General features: G+C 49.5%; 1 protein-coding gene across 1 annotated transcript in view; it reads left to right on the top strand.

Moving 5' to 3' along the window:
- The window catches only part of ALPL (alkaline phosphatase, biomineralization associated), a 50130-nt gene extending 33139 nt beyond the window's left edge, over window positions 1-16991 (top strand). Inside the window, exons 3-12 of the mRNA XM_051988313.1 lie at window positions 914-1033; window positions 1495-1610; window positions 2656-2830; window positions 3130-3305; window positions 8508-8651; window positions 10288-10357; window positions 12271-12405; window positions 14061-14252; window positions 15353-15472; window positions 15564-16991. Coding sequence (XP_051844273.1) covers window positions 914-1033; window positions 1495-1610; window positions 2656-2830; window positions 3130-3305; window positions 8508-8651; window positions 10288-10357; window positions 12271-12405; window positions 14061-14252; window positions 15353-15472; window positions 15564-15835 — 1520 coding nt within the window. The 3' untranslated portion in view covers window positions 15836-16991. The remainder of the gene's footprint in view (window positions 1-913; window positions 1034-1494; window positions 1611-2655; window positions 2831-3129; window positions 3306-8507; window positions 8652-10287; window positions 10358-12270; window positions 12406-14060; window positions 14253-15352; window positions 15473-15563) is intronic.
- Window positions 16992-20167: the final 3176 nt, after the last annotated feature.

Genomic DNA, 20167 nt, shown 5'->3' with positions numbered 1-20167 from the left:
TGACTGCAAAGCTGGTGCTCTATATACACTATGTACCACCTTGCTGCCCCACACATTTTTTTGCCCAGGGTCACACAGCCAGGAAGCGTTTGAGGCTGGATTTGAACTCAGGTCCTCCTGACTTCAGGGCTGCTGTACTACACCATCTACCTGCCCCTCTAACTTTTTATAAAAGACTTTTTTCTCCCCTTCCCTCCAATCCAGCAGGCATTCTGATCTAGGTTACACAAGTACAGTCCTGTTAAACATAGTTCTTGTTGTGAAAGAAGAATCAGAACAAAGGGAAAGAACATGAAAAATAAAACAATAAAAAAGTAAAAATCATATGCTTCCATCTGGATTCAGACTCCATAGTTCTTTCTCATCATGTGGATGGCATTTTACATCCTTTGGAGCCATCCTCCTCCCCCCTATCCTTCCACCAAAAAGACCTGTGTTGGCAGGAATTGCTGCTGGGACTCTGCTGGAGCTCAGTCTTGCTCAGAAGCTAAGTCCGTTACCCTGTACAATGTTCTCTTGTTTCTGTTGACTTGGCTTTGCGTCAGTTCATAAAAGTCTTCCAAGGTCTTGGTCGCTCATCACTTCTAGCACAACAGTATTCTGCACACTGATCACGCGCCCCAGCTTGTTCAGCCAATTCCCCACAATGTCCGCCATCCAACGCGACAGGGATTAAAATCCGTAGGATTACAAAGTAAACCAGTTATAGTGAAAGACAGTTATATATCCCGGGTCCTGAATCCCGGTCCCTGAGAGAGGGACCTGAGTCGGAGGGGGGTTGCCGATCTGTACCAGGGGAGGGAGTTTGCCCATCTGGAAGTGCACTCCAAGATGCAGGTTCAGAAAGTGGGGAAAGCTGACAGACTTGGGGGCCCTGATTCCTCGGTGCTAACTCGACCCCCTTCTCATCTAGAGCATGAGAAGAACCCTCAGTACTGGAGGGACCAGGCGCAGCAGACCCTCCAGCAGGCCCTCAAGCTCCAGGAGCTCAACACCAACGTAGCCAAGAATGTGATCTTGTTCCTGGGCGATGGTGAGTGGGGAATGGGGCAGCCGGGGCAGGTGTGGGGGCAGGAGGAGCCGGAGCCCGTTCCGGGAGGGTGGGACAGTGGAGTGAGGTGGTTCGGGCTCTTTCCCCACACCCATGGGAGATGGTTCCCTGGAGCCCAGAGTGGGAAAGGACGGCTCTGGCAGGCAAAGCTCGGGCCTCTTCCCCGGAGCCGGTCTTTGTTCTGACCACTGGTTCCCAGGAGCCGCTGTGGTGGTTTGTGGCAAGCCTGGGAGGGGCCGCGTTTAACCCAAGGGGCCAATTAGCTGCGCTGAAGCCTGGGAAAGCCTCACTCCGAGGCACCCACAGCCCGCGCCTCCTTGCAAGGGGCGGGCCAGAGCTGGAGATCACGGAGGCCCCTGGGCCCCAGCTGGGGGCTTGTGGGGAGGGAGGCTCCTGGCACCGAGGGCCTGGGTGGGGCCTTAGATGTCGCTTGCCCCCCGCAGGAATGGGGGTGTCCACCGTGACCGCTGCCCGGATCCTCAAAGGCCAGCTGCACCACAGGCCCGGAGAGGACTTCCAGCTCGAAATGGACAAGTTTCCTTTTGTTGCCCTGTCCAAGGTGAGCCTGGTCCCGGCCCCTGCAGCGCCTCTCCTCCCACCAGGAGAGTTTCCCCGAGTTTCTGGGTTCTTTTGGGCTTTGAGGTCCTCCTTTATCCTCCCTGCTCCATGGGTACTTTGAGCCAGGGAAGAACCTTCCACCAAAAGGACCCACGTCAGCAGGGATGTCTGCCTCTCTGATCCTGGAGCCCAGTCACCAGAGGCCCCCTGGCACTGACCCGGGGAATTCGGGGCCTGTAAGACGGATGGCTGGGGGAGCCAGGCCACACAAGCCCCAACCTGCCTGGGCCAGGCCTTCGCCTGCACAGGAAGCTCTGCTCTTTCTCCCTGTTATTCAAGGCTATCAGGAGGGTGATTTGCTTTGGGAAGGACAGGACCCTTCAGTCTGGGCAGTGGGGCCGGGGGGGCCTTGCAAAGGAGCTGGAATAGAGTGGAAAATGACCTCGGAGCCCTGGGCCTGCTTGTGGGTCATCTCCTCATTTCCTCATCCATAAAATGAAGATAATGCTTGAATGACTGTCTCTCCCCCTCCTCTGTGTGTGTCTGTCTGTCTCTGTCTTGCTTCCTCGGTCTCCCCTCAACTTCTGCCTTTCTCCCTCCATCTTTCTGTTCTGCATCTGACTCCTCTCCCCCCACCTTGTTTGTGTCAGTTTTTCCATTTCTCTTCGCTCTTTCTCTCCTACCTCTGTCTCACTATCTGTCTCCACTTCATTCCTGCCTGCTCTGTCTGGACGCCTCCTTTCCAGGTGTCTTGCCCATTCTCACAGAATGTTAGAACCAAAAGGGGCTTTAGAAGCCTCTAGTTCCTCCCCTTGTGGTGGAGGAACCGACTGCTCCCCAGTGAGGCCCTGGGGATGCCCTGGATCCCAGTCCAGGGCTCTCTGTGCCCACTAGCCTCTCCTCCACTCAGATATATTGGAGCAAGGCCCTCGAACTTGCCTTCACACAGTAGGTTCTTTCAGTGGTTCAGTAGCAGCCTCTGTGGGGACACGAGGGGTGAGAGGCCCAGAACCTTCAGCATCACCTAACTGCCTCCTCTCCCCCAGACGTACAACACCAATGCCCAGGTCCCTGACAGTGCTGGCACGGCCACCGCCTACCTCTGTGGAGTGAAGAGCAACGAGGGCACCCTTGGCGTGAGCGCCGCCGTCACCCGATCACAGTGCAACACCACGAAGGGCAACGAGGTCACCTCCATCTTACACTGGGCCAAGGATGCTGGTGAGTAGTGGGCGTGGCCAGGGGAACACCTCCCCTCCCTCTCCCCAGTTTCTAGTGGGGGCCCCCCGGGGAGGCGTTTCCCCCTCCCTTGTAGAGGGACTAAAAGAGCTTTTCTGACTCTGACCTATGGAATACTTGTAAAGCACCCCCTAAATGCATTGTAGGGGTGTCTTGTGTCCATGGAACTGATTTTTGTATGGCACATATGTAAATTACTTCTTCTCCCCCTCGGCAACTCTGGTGCTTATTTTTGTCTGGTTTGGGAAGCCCCTAGAAATAATCCTCTTGACCCGTCCCAGGCAAATCTGTGGGCATCGTGACCACCACCCGAGTGAACCACGCCACGCCAAGTGCCGCCTACGCCCACTCGGCCGACAGGGACTGGTATTCGGACAACGAGATGCCCCCTGAGGCCCTGACCCAGGGCTGCAAGGACATCGCCTACCAGCTCATCCACAACGTCCCAGATATTGAGGTGAGTGCGGCCCAGGAGGCAAGCCCCAGGTGACCAGAGGCCTCTGGGAGAAACAACTAGAATGTCAGGAAAGGCCCTTAATCCCGTCTGCTCTAGAAGGTCCTTAAAACATAGACTACCAGAGGTAGGAGAGAGAATGCTAGAACTCGGACTAGGGCAAATTGGCAGACTGGAGGATGCTTGGAACATCGAATGGCAGAACTGAGAAATATGTGTTAATATTAGATTTGGAAGGAATACCATCTGTAGAATGTATTACAAATGGAAGGATCTGGAACATAAACTATGAGAGCTATTGGGGATCTCAAAGCCCTCATTGAAACTGGGGATCCAGAGGGTAACATGCTGCCAGTTTAGTGGTAGAGGCAAGCTTGGAACCCACTTAGAAGAAGCTTCCCTAGAGCATCTCAGCAAAGAGGGTACATGGTAGGTTGTTTGCTGAGGCAATTGGGGTTAAGTGACTTGCTCTCAGGGTCACAAACTAGGATGTGGGAAGCATCTGAGGTCCGATTTGAACTTGGGTTCTCCTGATTTCAGGGCTGATGCTCTTAAGCACTGCACCAACTTGCTGCTCTTAATACATTTTTTTAAAAATTATTTATTTTTTAATACGCATTGTTTTATGAATCATATTGGGAGAGAAAATCGGAGGAAAAGGGAAAAGGCAGGGCAGAGAAATTGTAAAAAGGAGCATGTGTTGATTTACATAAAATCTCCATAGTTCTTTTTCTGGATGCAGAGGGTGTTTTCTATCCAAATCTATTGGGATTGCTTTGGATCACTGAACCACTGAAAAGAACCAGGTTTTTCATAGTTGATGATCACACATTCTTGCTATTACTGTGCACAATGTATTTCTGGTTTGTTTCTCTCAGCATTGGTTCATTTTCTGTAAACCGGCTATATACAATAATATTCCCTTACCTTTATACACCAGGTTGCATCTACACACTTTCCAATTCTTTGTTACCACAAAAATTGCTGCTACAAACATTTTTGGGTCCTTTTCCCTCCTTTATGATTTCCTTGGGATACAGATCCAGTAGTGGCTCAAAGGGTATATGCAGCAGAACATAAGATAAACTTGAGATAAACTTTTTTATCCTTTTTCCCTAGTATTTATTTTTTTGGGGGGTGGGGGGAGTAGGAGCAGGTGAGTTGGTGTGGATATAGGTGGTAGAGTTGAGAAAAAGAGACATGAGGGATTAGGGTTAGATGAGAGGGAAGAGGTACCCCCACCCACACATATTTCGATGATTGCCACAATTGGTTTGGGGAGGAGCCTCCAGGGCAGAACAAACCCCAGGACCTCATCATTTGGCACTGGGGGTGTGGCCAGCAGCCTGCCTTTTTTGGGGCCTCAGAAGGGAGGGCACAGCCCCCAGGGCCTGCCATGGGAAGAGCCTGGGCAGGCTCCCCACGCAGATCTGAGGGCCACCTGGTCTATTAAAGGATTTGAGGTTAAAGGAAAGGAGGCAACTGAGGGGCTGGGCCCAGGGGTAAACAGTAATCTGGAGCCTTTCTGGACTCAGCAGATTTGGGGTGGGCTGGGGGGTTCAGCCAAACTGGATTTTCAGCCCCAGCCAACTGGGACCAGGCTCTGTCTGGGTGGGGCTCAGGGAACAAGCTTGCTCAATGACTTAACCAGCCCCCTTGAGCTCATGACATTGAGGTTTGAGATTGACAGAAACTAGAGGTACTTGGGTAGAATGTGAAGAGTGGACTGGTGTTGGATGGTCTGGCTTTATTTAGATCTCAACTTGGCTACCTTTTTCCTGAGCAACCAAGTCATGCTAACTCGGTCACCTGGTTGGACTGGAAAGCTTAAGATCACTTGTGCTTGTGATCTGCTAATGCAGATGTCTTTTTCGATATTACACCTTTGCAAAAATTGTGCTCCAAATTTTTTTCCCTCCCTTCCCCTCCCCCCTGCCCTGCTGTCAAAGAATCCAATATAAGTTAAACATATACAATTCTTCCATACATATCCACATCCACTAGAAATGATCATCTTATAATCTTGTTGTTGTGTATAATATGGTTCTGCTCCCTTCACTTAGCATCAATCCCTGTAAGCTTTTCTGAAGTCGGCTTGCTCATCAGTTCTTATGGATCAGTAGTATTCCATTAAATTCATCCACCATAATTGATTCAGCCATCCCCCACTCAGTTTCCAGTCCCAAGCTCAGCGGATAGGGGGACAAGAGGAGCTACTTAATATCTTCTGAGGCCTTCAGTAGACCTGAGGTTACCACAGATCACTGAGCACGTAGTCTGCAATAGCCCGAGTTCTAACTTTACCTTGGACAGCTAGCCATGTGACATTATAAAAATGTGGGTACTTAACTCATTCTATGTTACCAGCATGTATGTTGGGAGGATAAAATGAGAAAATAAATAAAGTACTTAGCACAGTAACTGGAACACAATAGGCACTTAATATAGAAGCTGGTCTTCCTTGCTTGCTTGCTTTTACTCTCTGTACAAGTTCCCCTCCTTCCTAAAATTTGTGATTTTCTTCCTATTTTTATCTACCTCTCCCTCCCCCTTTCAGCTCTTCTCTTCTTCCCTTTCTTCCCTCTCCCCTTCTCTTGTCTCTTCCTCTCTCCTCTTCTCTCCCCTCTTTCTTGTCTCTTCCTTTCTCCTTTCTCTTCTTACCCATTCCTCATTTCCCCAGGCTGTGGATGAAACAGAAATCCTGGTGTCCGCCCTATAAATAAATATCTTTTGCTTTAAAAAAAAAGACACCAAACCCCAAAGCCAAACATCAACTCTGTGATTTGGGAGTTTAATGAGCCTGTATGAAGTCTCTGCCTGGGGAAGGAATGATGGTGTGGTGGGAGCAGATTGGGGGGTTCATTTTTCCAGGGCTGGTCTTGTTACCATAAAGATCCCAGAGGCTCTGGCTTCATGGGGATGAGACACTGGTATCTGGGGATACATTCCCTTTTCTTGCCAACCCTCTGGTTCCTGAGGTATAGACTGGGATCCTGGAATGGTTTCTGGCCAGGTGTCCACTAGGAATTCTTGCTGTTCCTCTGTCCCAGGCTCTAGAATCCTAGTTCCCCCAGTGCCTTGTAGAGAGAGACATTAGCCTGTGTTTCCTTATCTGTAGGATTGAGAGGGCTGGATTGTTGTGAAGGATGAGCCTTAAGGGCTTCAGAAATATGAAAAATTATTGTTTTGGTTGTAATATTAGGGGCAGCTCGATGGTGTAGTGGGGTAAAGAGCAAGTGATTTGGAGTCGGGAAGAGCAGAGTTAAAATTCAGGGTCAGACACTTACTTGCTGGGTGACTTGCTGGCAAGTCACTTGACTGAGTTTGTCTGAGTTTGTCTCAGTTTCCTCATCTGTAAAATAATTGAGAAAGAAATGGCAAATATCACAGTGTCTTTGCCAAGAAAACCCCAAACAGGACCTGCCTAAACCAGAAATAATAGTTTCTTTCCCCTCCTTTTACAGATGAGGAAATTGAGGTTCAGCCTGTTCACTTGAATAAATTCAGTCAACATTAAATATTATGGCCCAGGCACTATGCTAGGTGCAAAAAGCCTGCCCCGGGGAAGTTAATTGAATGAGAACAGCCACTTGCCCAAGTTAGTGGCTACAGTTATTAGTAACTGGGAGAGGAGGTTGCATTTGTAACCCAAACCTTCAGGGTTTCCATAGTGTCCAACCGACCCCCAGACCTGCCATTTAGAGGCGGTCATGGCTTCAATGCAAGTATGATGGGTTCAAATCTCGCCTCTGCCTTCGTGCCTCTGCTTTTGTAGCTGGGTTACTTCTCTCTGAGAGCATCTGATGATGTCTGATAGATCTTGGGAAACCAAGTCTACTGTATTCTTTGGTCTTCAAGTCCAAGAGGGCCAGGGGAGGAGGGGGACAAGGAGATGGCCAACCCCGGCCGCCCTCTTCCTCGGGCTCCATCCAGGCTGGTGTCACTTGGGGGCAACGTCCTGGGCCTCTTGCCTGGGAGCAGGGGCTGGGTCGGTGACAAGAGGACACCAATGAGCTTCACATTGCCCGTGGTCACTGTTTTGCTCTTCTCCCTGGGTTAAAAATAACCAGAACTTCAAACACTAACTCCCAAGGAAAACAAACACTCCTCACCTTCGTCTGTCATCCTCGTGGATGGCTGGCGGTGGTGGGATAAAATTAGGGTGGCTTTGATAAACAGACAGCATGTCCTCAGCTCGCCCTCCCCTCCACGCCTCTCGACGGGGGTGCCTGCTGTTTGCCCAGGGCTGTGGTGGGGACGATGCTGGTCAGGAGCCAGGCTGCCCATTCCGACCTCCCCGCTTCAGAATCCCAAGGCGGGGGGAGATGGGAAAGCCAGCCCAGAGCTGGGGTTTTCTAGCTGGGAATTTGGAGGTTTGGTGTCTTGTGCCATCCCTGTGTCCGTGTGCTCGAGTGCCATCTTACCCTGCTGGATTGGGGGGTGGCGTTGTGTTGAGAGACAGTGTGTGTATGTGTGTGTATTGTGGGGAGCAGGACAAGACGCATATAACTTCTATTTACCTCCTGTACGTCTTCCAGCTAACCTAGACCGCAGCCCTGCCATAGAGGCACGATCTAATTAACCCTCCCATCCCGGGCCGGGCAGATGGAAACATGCTTTTTTCTTCAAACTGAGACCTTGAGGCTCCAGAGAAGGGACTGGGGAAAGGTCACGCTGCCATCCAATTGGCAGACCCCACAACCAAAGCCAACATGTCAGATCATGCAGGGACTTAGATTCTCTCAGTCTTTGGACCATTTGGACCATTTTTCTTGCCTTCTGAGAATGGGTCCAAATTGTTTTCCAAAATTCACAGCTTGGTCAACAGTGCCTCAGAGTGCCTGTTCTTCTCCAGCCCTTCCAGCATTGACTTTTTCATAGTTGCCAGTTTGCCAAGGGAGCCAATTTGCAGAGTTGTTTTAATTTGCATTTCTCTTACTGGTGATAATTAGTTGGCAGTTCTTTTGAGAACTGTTATACACTGGGGAATGATTCTTGGGCTTATATACTTGCTGTGTTTGTTTTTATCATTTTATCAGTTTTCTGATTTCCTCAATATGGGGAATTCTAGATGGAAAATCAATGCAGAACCCAGACCAAATCCAGCAATTATTCCACTAGACTACATGTGACCCTTTGTAACTACTATCAGTCCTACTGTGTACCATGAACAGTCTGTTTCAACTAGTCTTTCTCCATGTTTAGGTCATCATGGGTGGAGGCCGGAAATACATGTTCCCCAAGAATACAACCGATGTGGAGTATAAAGATGATGAGAAGGCAAGAGGGACAAGACTGGATGGGCAGTTTCTCACCAATGTCTGGAAGGACAAGAAGCCTCGAAACAAGGTACCCAAGTCATTGGGTGAATAATGCCTTTGTTCTGCTGCAGAATCCAGACAAAAGGATAGTCAGCAATGACTTGGAGAAGCCAGATTGAAAAGCCTCCTAAAGAGAAAGGTTACAGGAAAAAGGAAGTGGGACTTGGAAGGAGAAGGGGGGAATTTGGATGAATATAGCAACAAAGTGGGGCAGTTTCGCAGGATTCCTAAGTTTAAGAATCCCTAAAACCCCATATCTTGTAGAGATAATCTGGTAATAATTAAGGCTAATCTCACACTATATCTGGGAGTATGGATCTTCATTAGATCCAAAGTTGGTTAAGAGGAACCACTTTAGAGCAGAACGTTATCCCTCTGGGTCTTGGAATACAATGTTAGGCTAGGATGATATTAGAGCATGTCAGCTAGAAGTGTATTTAGAACATAGGATAAGCAAGAAAAGACACCTCAAGTATCAAGTCAAACCCCATCATTTTCCAGAGTGGTTTGGCCTTGACTGGGGCAGCCCAAGGTCACACAGCTGCTTAGTGGTTGATCTGGGATTCCAATCCAGCTATAACCTCTAACCCAGAGATCATTCTGTTCTACCGTGTTCAATGGCCACGAATCCCATATTGCCACCCCTTGGGAAAGGGCTCTATGCTGAGATTGAGTTTAGTGGGTGGCAGACCTTGTACTCTGAAGGGAAATATGTTCTAAGGAAAGTCTCCCCTTTTTCAGATCTATAAAATGATGGGGTTAGACTGTATGACCCCTTCTTAGCTCTTGAGCCTATGATCCATAGGATCTCTCTAAGCTCTGATTAGATTCTCAAGTCCCTTCCAGGGCAGATGCTCTTTCATTATCCAATGAAACTTTCCCACCGAAGCCTCCTAGCAAGAAAGCCGTAGATGGCCACCCAAGAGTCCCACCATGAGAGCCATAGGAAATTAGCTGCCCCTTTAAATATGATGCTCCCCAGGCATCTGGGTGGGCATGAGGGGAGCCAAGATGGGGGAAGGGCAAGAGACAGGGTCTGAAAATGACTGTGGTCAAAGCTGCTGAAGACAGTGGTAAGCGGCTGTGGTGGGGTCAGTTTTGATGTGGCTGAATGGTCCTTCTAGGATTATATTTTTAATTGTTCCTGGCATAAGCCCCCTTTCTTTGCCATCCCCCCTAGTTTGGGGAGGAGAGAAGGCCAGTGATGGGGACTAAGCCATGTGGAATGGGGGAGGGCCTGGAAATTCTCATCTGGTAAAGAGGTTCCCAGGCTATGGAAGAGGCAGGATGATTACTGAGCCTGGGGCACATAGGGCAAAATGATTGGGCATCTATTTGCTTAAAATTAACATGTATCTCTCCTCCCCCCCCCCCCCATTCCCAGTCCCAGGCCCTCCCACCCCTGACCTCCCGGGTTCTAAGGGCCCTCCCAGCTCTGACCTCCCGGGTTCTAAGATCCTTCCACCTTCTAACTAGTGCCTAGGTCAGCATTCCATGAATTATAAGGCATAAATCACTGTGCCTTCAGACAAGCCCTCAGTCAAGGCTAATTGAGTTCTGACTCTAAGCTGTGGCCTGGCTTGGGACATCCTGTGGGTCTGTGCTGACCCTGGCCTCCTCCAGTTCTTAGCCTGTCTATAACCATCTCTTTTTTTTCCTCCTAGAATGCTCACTATGTCTGGAACCGCATGCAGCTGCTAGAACTGGATTTGGACCGTGTGGATTTCCTTCTAGGTGAGTGTGGGAACATCTTCTTGGTGACTCTTGCTCTCATGCTTTATCCAGACCCTTTCAGGATTGGGGAGGCTGAATAGAAAATATGGGGGCTGGGAGGAAGGTCTAGTAAGCAGAGAGAGCCCAGCCTGTTGCTGAGGTCTTGTTCTTGGCAGAAATACTAGGGAAATTCTGCACATTTTACAGATGAGGGAACCGAGGCAAACAGATTAAAGTGACTTACCCAGGGCCACACAGCTAGAACACATCTGAAGCTGGGTTTTTAAGTCTTTGCAGATTTGCCCTCTAGTCTAGTTCCAGCTTCAAAAAGCCAGGCAGTCTGTTAGTACAGCCAGCAAAGTAGGTTCCCCCTGAGTGGGAAGTCCCTATGTCCGGGACTCTCGCTTAATCAGTTTCTGGGTCTTAGTTTCTTTCTTTACCAAATGAGGTATTGGAATATAAAACAATATACATCTAATTGTGTGTCTGATAATGGCCAGATTCACATTTTATGTTGGCCAGAACTTGTCACCTGTTGTCAGCCCCACTTTATCCTCTCCCACTTTGTCTCTAGCACCTTCACTCAGAGCTTGTCTTGGCAAAGTCCCTCTGCAATCCCCAATATGAAAGAAAAATGAAATCTTTGCAACAAAAATAATGTAATCAAACAAAACAGATTCCCCTATTGCCCTGAGTGTCTCATCAAGGTCATCCCTTTGACAGGAACCGGGTAGCAGACTTGGGCTCATTTACTGAGAGACATGTCATATTCTAGCATATGACATGTACTAGGTAGTCTTTGATGCCCCTTCCAATTCTGAGATTCAGCGAGTCTTACCAGTGAGTCCCAGGAAGCATGGGCTGCCTTGTGCAAGGTGTGCCCTCAGGGGGGTTAGCAGCTGTGACATGGTAACAGCCCGTGAAGCAACAGAGACACAGCGTACTCTGCCATAGAGATTGTCCCGCATGTACACACTGTGCCTTCCAGCCTTTGCTGTTGAATTCTACTGTGTAATCAGTCCTAGAGGTCAAGGACCTTGCTTTTGTTCTTCCCCTCCGTTCCCAGTGCCAGGTAAACAGTAGGTGCTTAATAAATGCTCACTGGATTAGATCATCGTTGGATCATTGTTTGATATCTATCTTTCTAGCATATGACATGCTATATATATTGAGTGATATAAACTATATATATATAGACATACTTAATCACAACCAGGCTGTGGTCTGTACTCTTGATTCTGTACCCTACGCGTATATATAATACACATGCAAAGACGGCTTATCAACGTTTTTAAGCAAGTTGAGAAAATACAACATATCCCTATTCTCTAGGAGCTTGTTTATTACATTTAGCTTGGAGCCAGAAGATGGATGTTGTTCATCATTTTCAATTGTGATCAACCCATTTGAGGTTTTTTGTGCAGAAATTTGCCATTTTCAGCTCATTTTACAGATGACAAAACTGAGGCAAGCAGGGTCAAGTGACTTGCCCAGGGTCATATAAGCTAGTAGATGTATGAGATCTTCCTGGCTCCAAACCTGGTGCCCTATGTACTGCACCACCTAACTGTGCCAAGTGGGAGAAATGATCCGTACTGATAAATGGTAGAACAAAAGAACATGATGAAATTAGAAAAGGGTCCTGTTCGTGTCCATCACCAAGTCTGAGAAAGTAGAAAGGGTAGGTTGGAGTGGGGCAGTGAAGGGTCTTGAATACCAAGCTAAAGAAAGCATCTTCTCCCAAAGGTGACCCGGTCACCTTGGGAATGTGAATTTGGCCACCGGATAGAGAATGGATTTGGAAAAAGGGAGAGACTGGTGGCAGATCACTTAGGCTAATGCAGCAATGCTGGTATCCAGGAATTCCCAGTCCTCTTTGCACTCCCTCCCTTTCTTTATTCTCCCAGAGCTAACCATTATGTCACCCTCTTTAGGACTTTTTGAACCAATGGATCTGGCCTATGAGCTCAACAGAAACAACCAGACAGACCCATCACTGACTGAGATGGTGGAGGTGGCCATTAAGATCCTGAAAAAGAACCCTAAGGGTTTTTTCCTGCTGGTAGAAGGTAGGGGCTTGCTGGAGTACACCGTCAATCTTTACTCATAAAGCACCTACCATGTGCTAGTCCATTAGACAAGTTTTTTCAGTGGACTTTAAATGAGCTGGGCTCTTAGGATGGTTCCATGGGGGTCCCAAGGGATGTAGAGTTTGCCTATTGTTTGGGAGTTAATTGATCATCCCTTTTCTCAATAGAAAGCCCCCATCCTGAGGTCTCGTCTCCCTTGAGTCTATCAAAGCCTAAAGATCTAGTTTGGATTGAACGGCATTTGGAAGGGATGTGGTGGATAGTATCACCCCAAGAGACTATGTCCAACAGGCAAAGGGAGGCTGAGCTGTGTTATTTGAGATGCTTAAGGTGCACTTGAACACAAGGACAACTGGTCAGCTCCTTCCTGTGCCTGGGCCCTGGAGCCCACCACATAGAAAGGCGGGTCACTTGGGCTGCTGGCTCTTTACCCAAACTGAAGAGTTAGTGCTAAGATCAGCGGTTTCAGCTCTGGCCACAAAATCCTGCCGTCTCTGTGGAACCAACAGTGGAGCAAGGGGTCTCCCAAGGGAGTGTGGCCCTCTTTGTAGTGGGAGCCAGGAATGTAGGGCCAACATGGCTTGCTCAGAGCTGAAGACCACAACAAAGGAGCCAGGCCCTCTCAGCTCAACCACTGCTGGACCAACTCCTTGGGCTGGCCAGGCCGCCTGGAGCCTGGCGGTCCTATCCAGAGGCTGAGAGCAGCAGAAGGGAGGCCCCAGGGGACAGCAAAACAGTGTGAAGGGTTTGTTCTGGGCCCTGCCCTGAGCCCCGGGTTCAAAGAATAAAATCTGAAGGACAATTCCTCTCATGGATGTCGGAATAGTTTTCCTTCTGGGCATAGCATTTATTTATTCCAAGATTCCTTGGAATCTTTCATTATTATAGCTAGGAGTGCTCGCAGAACCCAGGAGGTCAGAGCTGGGAGGGCTCTTAGAACCCAGGAGATCAGAGCTGGGAGGGCTCTTAGAACCCAGGAGGTCAGAGTTGGGAGGGCTCTTAGAACCCAGGAGGTCAGATGTTTAGAGAGCATTGTCAAAATTATGGAAAGCCAAGGTTTAATTATAAGTTTACAGCAAATCACTGAACTTTTACAAACTGTAAAGGACATATGTCCTTGTTTCTCTCTTGATAAGGAATTAGATCTAAATGAATGGAAATTGGTTGGAGAGGATCTTTGTCAATTCTATGATAAAAATGGGCCTAACTCAATAATTAATACATATAATGTAATACAATTGGCTATAAGAAGTTATTTAAGTGATAGAATGATGAAAAGGAAAGTACAGGAGGAAGTGCCAACTTTACTAGGTGAAAAGGAGGACAAATCAGATGAGAATGGAGTTAATTACAATTCTGAGTATGATACTTCACAGAAGGAGGAATTAGGTGATTCCACATCTCATGATATTCCCTTAAAACAGGGAATATCAGAACTAGAAACAGATCCTTTCTAGCAGTTTACCTATGAATATGTCCTGAGGATTCAGAAACAGGACAGAGAAGGCCTAGCTGGGGTTGGGGCTTTGAAGAAATGGGGACTTACTTCCTTTCCAGGGCTGGTAGCACTTCTAGGGCAGCAGATGCTCTCTTGGCTCCCAATCCTTATCAATCTCTTTCCTTTGCTGCCCCAGGAGGCAGAATTGACCATGGCCACCATGAAGGAAAGGCCAAGCAAGCTTTGCATGAGGCGGTGGAGATGGACCGGGCCATCGGGCTCGCTGGCAGCCTGACTTCCCTGAAGGACACCCTGACTGTGGTTACGGCTGACCACTCCCACGTCTTCACCTTTGGTGGCTACACCCACCGGGGGAACTCCATCTTCGGTAGGCTGGGCTGGACTGGGTTGGAGGATCACTATGGGCCATTGAGGCAGGCAGGTCATGGATGTCTGGAAGGATGGGGGCACAGGAGAAAAGTGCCAACTTTTCTCAGCTGGGCTGACCCAGAATTGGTCCTCTTTAATTCAGAGGTAACATGGCAATATGAGGGAAAGACTCTGAATTTGGCATTGGGAGCCCTGGCTTCTTATTGAACTTTAGCTGCTTCTTTCCTATAAGACTTTTGTCTTCTCTCTTCTCTCAGACTCAGTTTCCTCATCTGTGAAATGATGGGGTTTCCAGCTCCAGGTCCTAGGATTCTAATTCAATCCAATAGCTTATTGTACTCCTATGTGCATAACTCTAGGCTCGGTGCTCTGGACCCCAAAACAGACAAGATAGGAAAGACTCAAACCCCTCCATCAGCAAAGGGACAAGTGGATGGACTAGTGAAAGGGGGCAGGGGGCTAGAATAGGAAGTGCTGAACTGAGTGTCGGACCAGAGTCGGGTCCAACTGTTTCACCTGCCTTCGTATGTGCCCTTTGACCAACCCCTCCCTTTCTGGACCTCAGTTTTCTCTTCTAAATGAGGGGATTGGACCACATGAGGGGTTTCCCTCCAGACCATCTGGCTTGGAATTTTATTAATCTATTGAAAAAGGGAATCTGGGAGTGGGAGAAAGACAGTTTAAGGATTAGGCTAAGATAGAGGAGCTCTTGGTTTCTGGGTAATTCCAACAGAGAAGAGGGGGCAGGTAGAATGAGCTCTTAAACATCGTTTACCATGTGTTGAGGACCTGTTTGAGTACTATGGATACAAATACAGGCAATGTACCTGTCTTCAAGAAGCTTCTCTTATGATAGGAGGGGGTGGCTGGGGAGGAGTGACACTTGACTGGAATAAGAGAAGGTACAGAAAGCTCTCCTTGCCTTGGCTGAGTTGGGTGGTGGCTGGGGAAGAGAGCTGGAGACCCGGGAAAGTGGAGAGAGAAAACTGAAAAGGGACATCGGGATGATCTGGAGAAAAGCCTGAGAAGGGGAAGCGAAACTAGACCCTGGGAACTGTGGGAATTCTGACTCGGGTAACTTTGAATTCCCCTCTTCAGGGCTCGCCCCCATGTTGAGTGACACTGATAAGAAACCCTTCACCTCTATCCTGTACGGTAATGGCCCCGGCTACAAGGTGGTGGCTGGTGAGCGGGAGAACGTCTCCACTGTGGATTATGGTAAGGCTCAGGTCTGAGAAGGGTCCCCTTGGTGGGTGGGAGCTTGTCCTGGGCCTTCCTCCCCCAACCATCCAACCTCTTCTCCTCACAGCTCACGTAAACTACCAGGCGCAGTCAGCGGTGCCCCTGCGCTCTGAAACTCACGGGGGCGAGGACGTGGCCGTGTTTGCCAAGGGCCCCATGGCTCACCTCCTGCACGGCGTCCACGAACAGAACTACATCCCGCACGTCATGGCCTACGCGTCCTGCATCGGGGCCAACAAGGACCACTGCAAATCCTCCTCATCAGCCGGGCTGGCCCCACAACCGGCGCTGTTCTCAGGCCTTCTCACCATCTTGCTTCTGCTCAGCCTCTTATTCTAAGAGCAGCCTTATCCAGGCCCAGGACAGCCAGCTCGCGCCACCCACAGCTGGGGCCCCAGATTCCCTTTCTGACGTTGCCCTCGATGCCTGGAGCCTCCATCCCCATCATCAGCCTTGCTCCCGGAGCGCCTCGGGGCAAACGTCCCTTGTCAACATGGGGCAGAGCAGTCCCAGGTGGCAGCGGCTGAAGTCCACGTACCCACTGCTGCCCATGGCTGGAAGCTGCTGGGCCCCAACATCCAACACCTAGAAGGAACTTGGGGGACCCCACAAAACCAAAGTCTGAGCTCGCTCAACCCGCCTCCCTCTGGGACATGAACTTTGAAGTGGCAGAATTCTGAGATGGAGCAGGGAGCTCTGCAGGCTTGTTCTTCTGTCACCCGGTCACAAGGCCGTGTCCGGGCACTCTGGCCCCCACTTCCCTACAGCTGCCCCAGAGGAAAAGAACAGGACACCCACCACCCACTCTGACACATGGGCCTCTCTCCCATCGTCCCCTGCGGAAAGCACAGGAGGGAGCTGATGGCTTCTCCCTCAACCTTGCCCTGGGGAGTCGCTTTGTCCACTCCTCTTACCCCCAATTTTAGCCCATGAGATGCTAGCTCTCCCCAGGAAGATGGGTGGGAGAATAGGTGCCAGGACTCGCTGATCCTCCAGCTTAGTGCTAGGTGTAGGGGACACCCATGGTTCTCATCCTTCCTGCAGACTCCCAGGCCAGGCTCACAGCCTGCATCTGTGTCCTCTCGTCCTTATACCCTATCTCCACCTCCCGGAATAGAGGGGCTGAGAGGATGGGATCCAGCTCCCTGCAGCCTCCATCACTGTTCATCCCTGAGGGGCAGCGAGCTAGAAAGAAAAAGGGTGAGGGTCAGTACCTGAGGGCCCCAACTTGGGTCAGTCCTGGGGTGGAACAGATTCCTCTCTTCTCTTTAACCTCCTCCCCCATCTAGTCCCCAGCAATGGATCCAGCCTTCACCCTAAAGAAAAGGGGGGCGGATCAGTATGACTTGAGAGGGAAGGAGGTGGGACACTAAAATGGGGGGGTGAACAGGGATGGGGCAGGGCTTTTGGGACAGCCACCTCTCTTCCTCCTTGTTGCTGTTTTTGCCATTTTTATTCTCCCACAAAATCCTGTTAATAAAAAAATTTTCCAAAATGTTGTGAGAACAGCCCAGTCTTTGTGGGTAGTGGAGTGGAAAGGAGTAACGGTCTCTCAGGGCTGTGTCCACTAGTATGTTTTTCAGAGGAGGAGGGGGTGGTTGTCATGACAATAGTTAGACCTGCTGTCCCTCTCCTCAGGGAAGGGGAGTCCTGGGACTGTGGGCTGTACCCCGCTGTTGATGAGTCAGTTTCCCAATCTCTAGTTTCCTAAATTCTTAGATCTAAAATGGATCATTTTTCAGGAGAAACAGGCTCAGAGAGAAATGACTTAACCAGTCACATAGCAAATGAAATTGGAAGAAGCAAAAGTTGGGTCACATGATCCATGATCACAGCAAAGTTGACTTGGGGTGAGGGTGAGGAAGGAAAGCCCTTTTGATATCCCAGCCTCCTCTATGGAGCTAAGAACAGTGAAAATGCCAGTTGAGAACTGGGCGCTCTGAACGGCCAGTCAGCCCTCGGCAACTTTGGCTTTGTCCCTTCCCCTTTCCATTTCTGAGGGATTTGGACTCGATGGCCTCAGTTCCTTCCAATTCCAGAGCTAGGGTATACTGAGAGTTCTGAAGTCCTCACTTTTAGGATTCTGGGATTCGAGGGGCAACTGATCAGGAAGAGACTAGAAGTGGGCGGTGGTTCTGGAGACCTTTGTCTCCCTCTCCTCCTACAGCTAAGAGGTGTTCAGTACCTTTCTGACCTGCCTTCCTCCTGAGCCAGAAAATCAATTGGTGTTCTAGGATCTCATGCACTCCCTATTCCTGACCTGGGAGTCAGATGTCCTGGATTCAAATCTTTCTTAGTAAGCGTAGCATCTTTAGGGCTAGAGGTCTAACCTTAAAAAGAAGGAAACTGAGTCCCAGAAGTCACAAAAGTTCTCCAGAAGTCTCCCAGTTCTAGAGCTGGGAGAGATCTTAGAGGCTGTTTGAGGAAATTCACTTATTTTATAAATAAGGAAGCAGTGTGGAAGTGAATTGACATGGTCCTATAGGACAGAGCTGGCCTTTGAACCCAGGTCCTGTGACCCCAAATTTCATGTTCCCCATGTTGCCTGCCTTGACTTGAGTCTCATTTTCCCCATCTGTGAAATGGGGATGATATTTGTAATTCCTCACAGGGTTATTGTGAGGTAAGCTTGGGAATTAGTCTTGTCAGTTATAGCTAATTTATATACACAAAGTACTTTACAAATATGATCACGTTTGTGTCCTTAACAACTTCATGAGAGAGGTACTGTTATCCCCTGATGAGGAAGCAAGCTCACAGAAGTCCCTTTTGTCCATAGTCAACCAAGTAATAGATGTCAGGTCAGAATTTTATGTCCCAAGCTACCCAGTTGATACCAATTGATGTATCTGAGAAGTCAAAAAGACTTGAAATTGAAAGGAGGTAGGAGGGCTCATGGAGGACTTCCTGGAGGTGGTTGTTTCTCCACAGCAAATGTTCCTGCTGCTCCCAGCAGGGAGAAGGCTGCCCCGGGGCTCAAAGTCGTTCCAAGCTCCCTCCCAGGCCCCCAAAGCTGTTCACTGACTCGGAGGCCCCCATTCTAGCTGGCTGCATTTAGTGACCAGATGGGTCTTTCTGGGCCATGTTTACTCCACAATCTCCAGGGGAAGAGAAGGAAGAGTGGTTGCCATGGTTACCTCAGAAAAGGGAGAGAGAGTTTTTCCTGATGGATGAAGATGTTATCTCCTGCCCAAGAAGGGGATGCACTGACCCTTGAGTATTTGGGAGAGCTTGGAGAGGAGGACCTCTTAGCTGAAGCTAGAACCAAGCTTCAGCAGTGCTGAAGAACTTAGAACAGAATGTATGAATTTGAAGGTATAATTGACAATGTCAAGAGTTGGAAGGAGCCTTAGCTAGAATGTCAGAGCTGAGGTGGTTTTAGTTCTTAGAACCCAGGAGGTCAGAGCTGGGAGGGCCCTTAGAACCCAGGAGGTCAGAGCTGGGAGGGCCCTTAGAGCCCAGGAGGTCAGAGCTAGGAGGGCCTTTAGAACCAGAGATATCAGAGATGGGAGAGCCCTTAGAACCTAGGAGGTCAGAGCTGGGAGGGCCTTTAGAACCAGAGATGTCAGAGATGGGAGAGCCCTTAGAACCCAGGAGGTCAGAGCTGGGAGGGCCCTTAGAACTCAGGAGGTCAGAGCTGGGAGGACCTTTAGAGCCCAGGAGGTCAGAGCTAGGAGGGCCTTTAGGACCAGGGATGTCAGAGATGGGAGAGCCCTTAGGACACAGGAGTTGAGAAGATCTATGGAAGTCTTATGGCCCAAGCCCATGATTTAACAGATGAATAAACTGTTCTAGAACCAGAAGAGCTATTAGAGCCTGTTTAGTGAATTTCCCTTATTTTATAGATTAGGAAGCAGGTGTGGAAGTGGGTAGGGAACTGACCTGTCCTGGTCTCATTAGAACCTGGGTTTCAGTTTCCAGTTGCAGGATCTTGCCAATACACCATGTCTATCCTGACTTCAAGTTTCTCTGTCTTTAGCTCTTGGCTAGCCCTCTCTCCCTCCTTTCCCCCTCTTTTCCCTTTCTCTCCGCCCTCTCCCTTATTGTCTCCTAGCTTTCTGCTCTTGCATCCTCCACTCTCATCTCCCCTCTCTACTTGCAGCTTTCCTGTTTTTCAAGGAGACCCTCACGGTCTATTGCCCCCTGAGAGTTACAACATGATTTTCCCATGGGGGGCAGCAATTTGAGTGTGGACCTACTCATTTTGCAGAAGAGGAAACTGAGTCTGAGCAGGGGAATGGTTTGCCCGGGATGTATAGCTGAGAAGTGTCTGGGTCTCACTATAGGCCACTTCTTAGGGGACCACTCCCACCCCATCTTGGTCCTCAGGGCCCTTCCGAGGATCTGGTTCCTGCCCCCCACAAGCCTCCCCCTGCCCTGCAGCCAGGCCCTATCATGTTACCTGGGGCTCGGGCCCCTGAGGTTTCGGAGGACTCTCTCCAGAGGAGACAGAAGTCTCCCCTGGCCTGGGCAGAGGCCACCCGAGTGCCTGGGATTTGGCAGAGCCCAGCGAGGCTGGCGGCCACTCCCGGGGCTTGGCCAGGCCCAGCCCGGCCTGTGGTCTGGCCCAGCCAGCGCAGAAGCTGCCCAAAGGGAACCACTTTCTGTCTTTGTGGGGAAGCTGACTCGGAATCTCCAGAACAAACAAGAAAGCCACGAGTGCCTGTGGAG

This window comes from Antechinus flavipes, chromosome 3 (genome assembly GCF_016432865.1).
Source record: "Antechinus flavipes isolate AdamAnt ecotype Samford, QLD, Australia chromosome 3, AdamAnt_v2, whole genome shotgun sequence".
NCBI classification, from domain to species: domain Eukaryota; kingdom Metazoa; phylum Chordata; class Mammalia; order Dasyuromorphia; family Dasyuridae; genus Antechinus; species Antechinus flavipes.
Note: the sequence above shows the minus strand (reverse complement) of the source record. Positions and strands in the feature narration are given on the sequence as shown.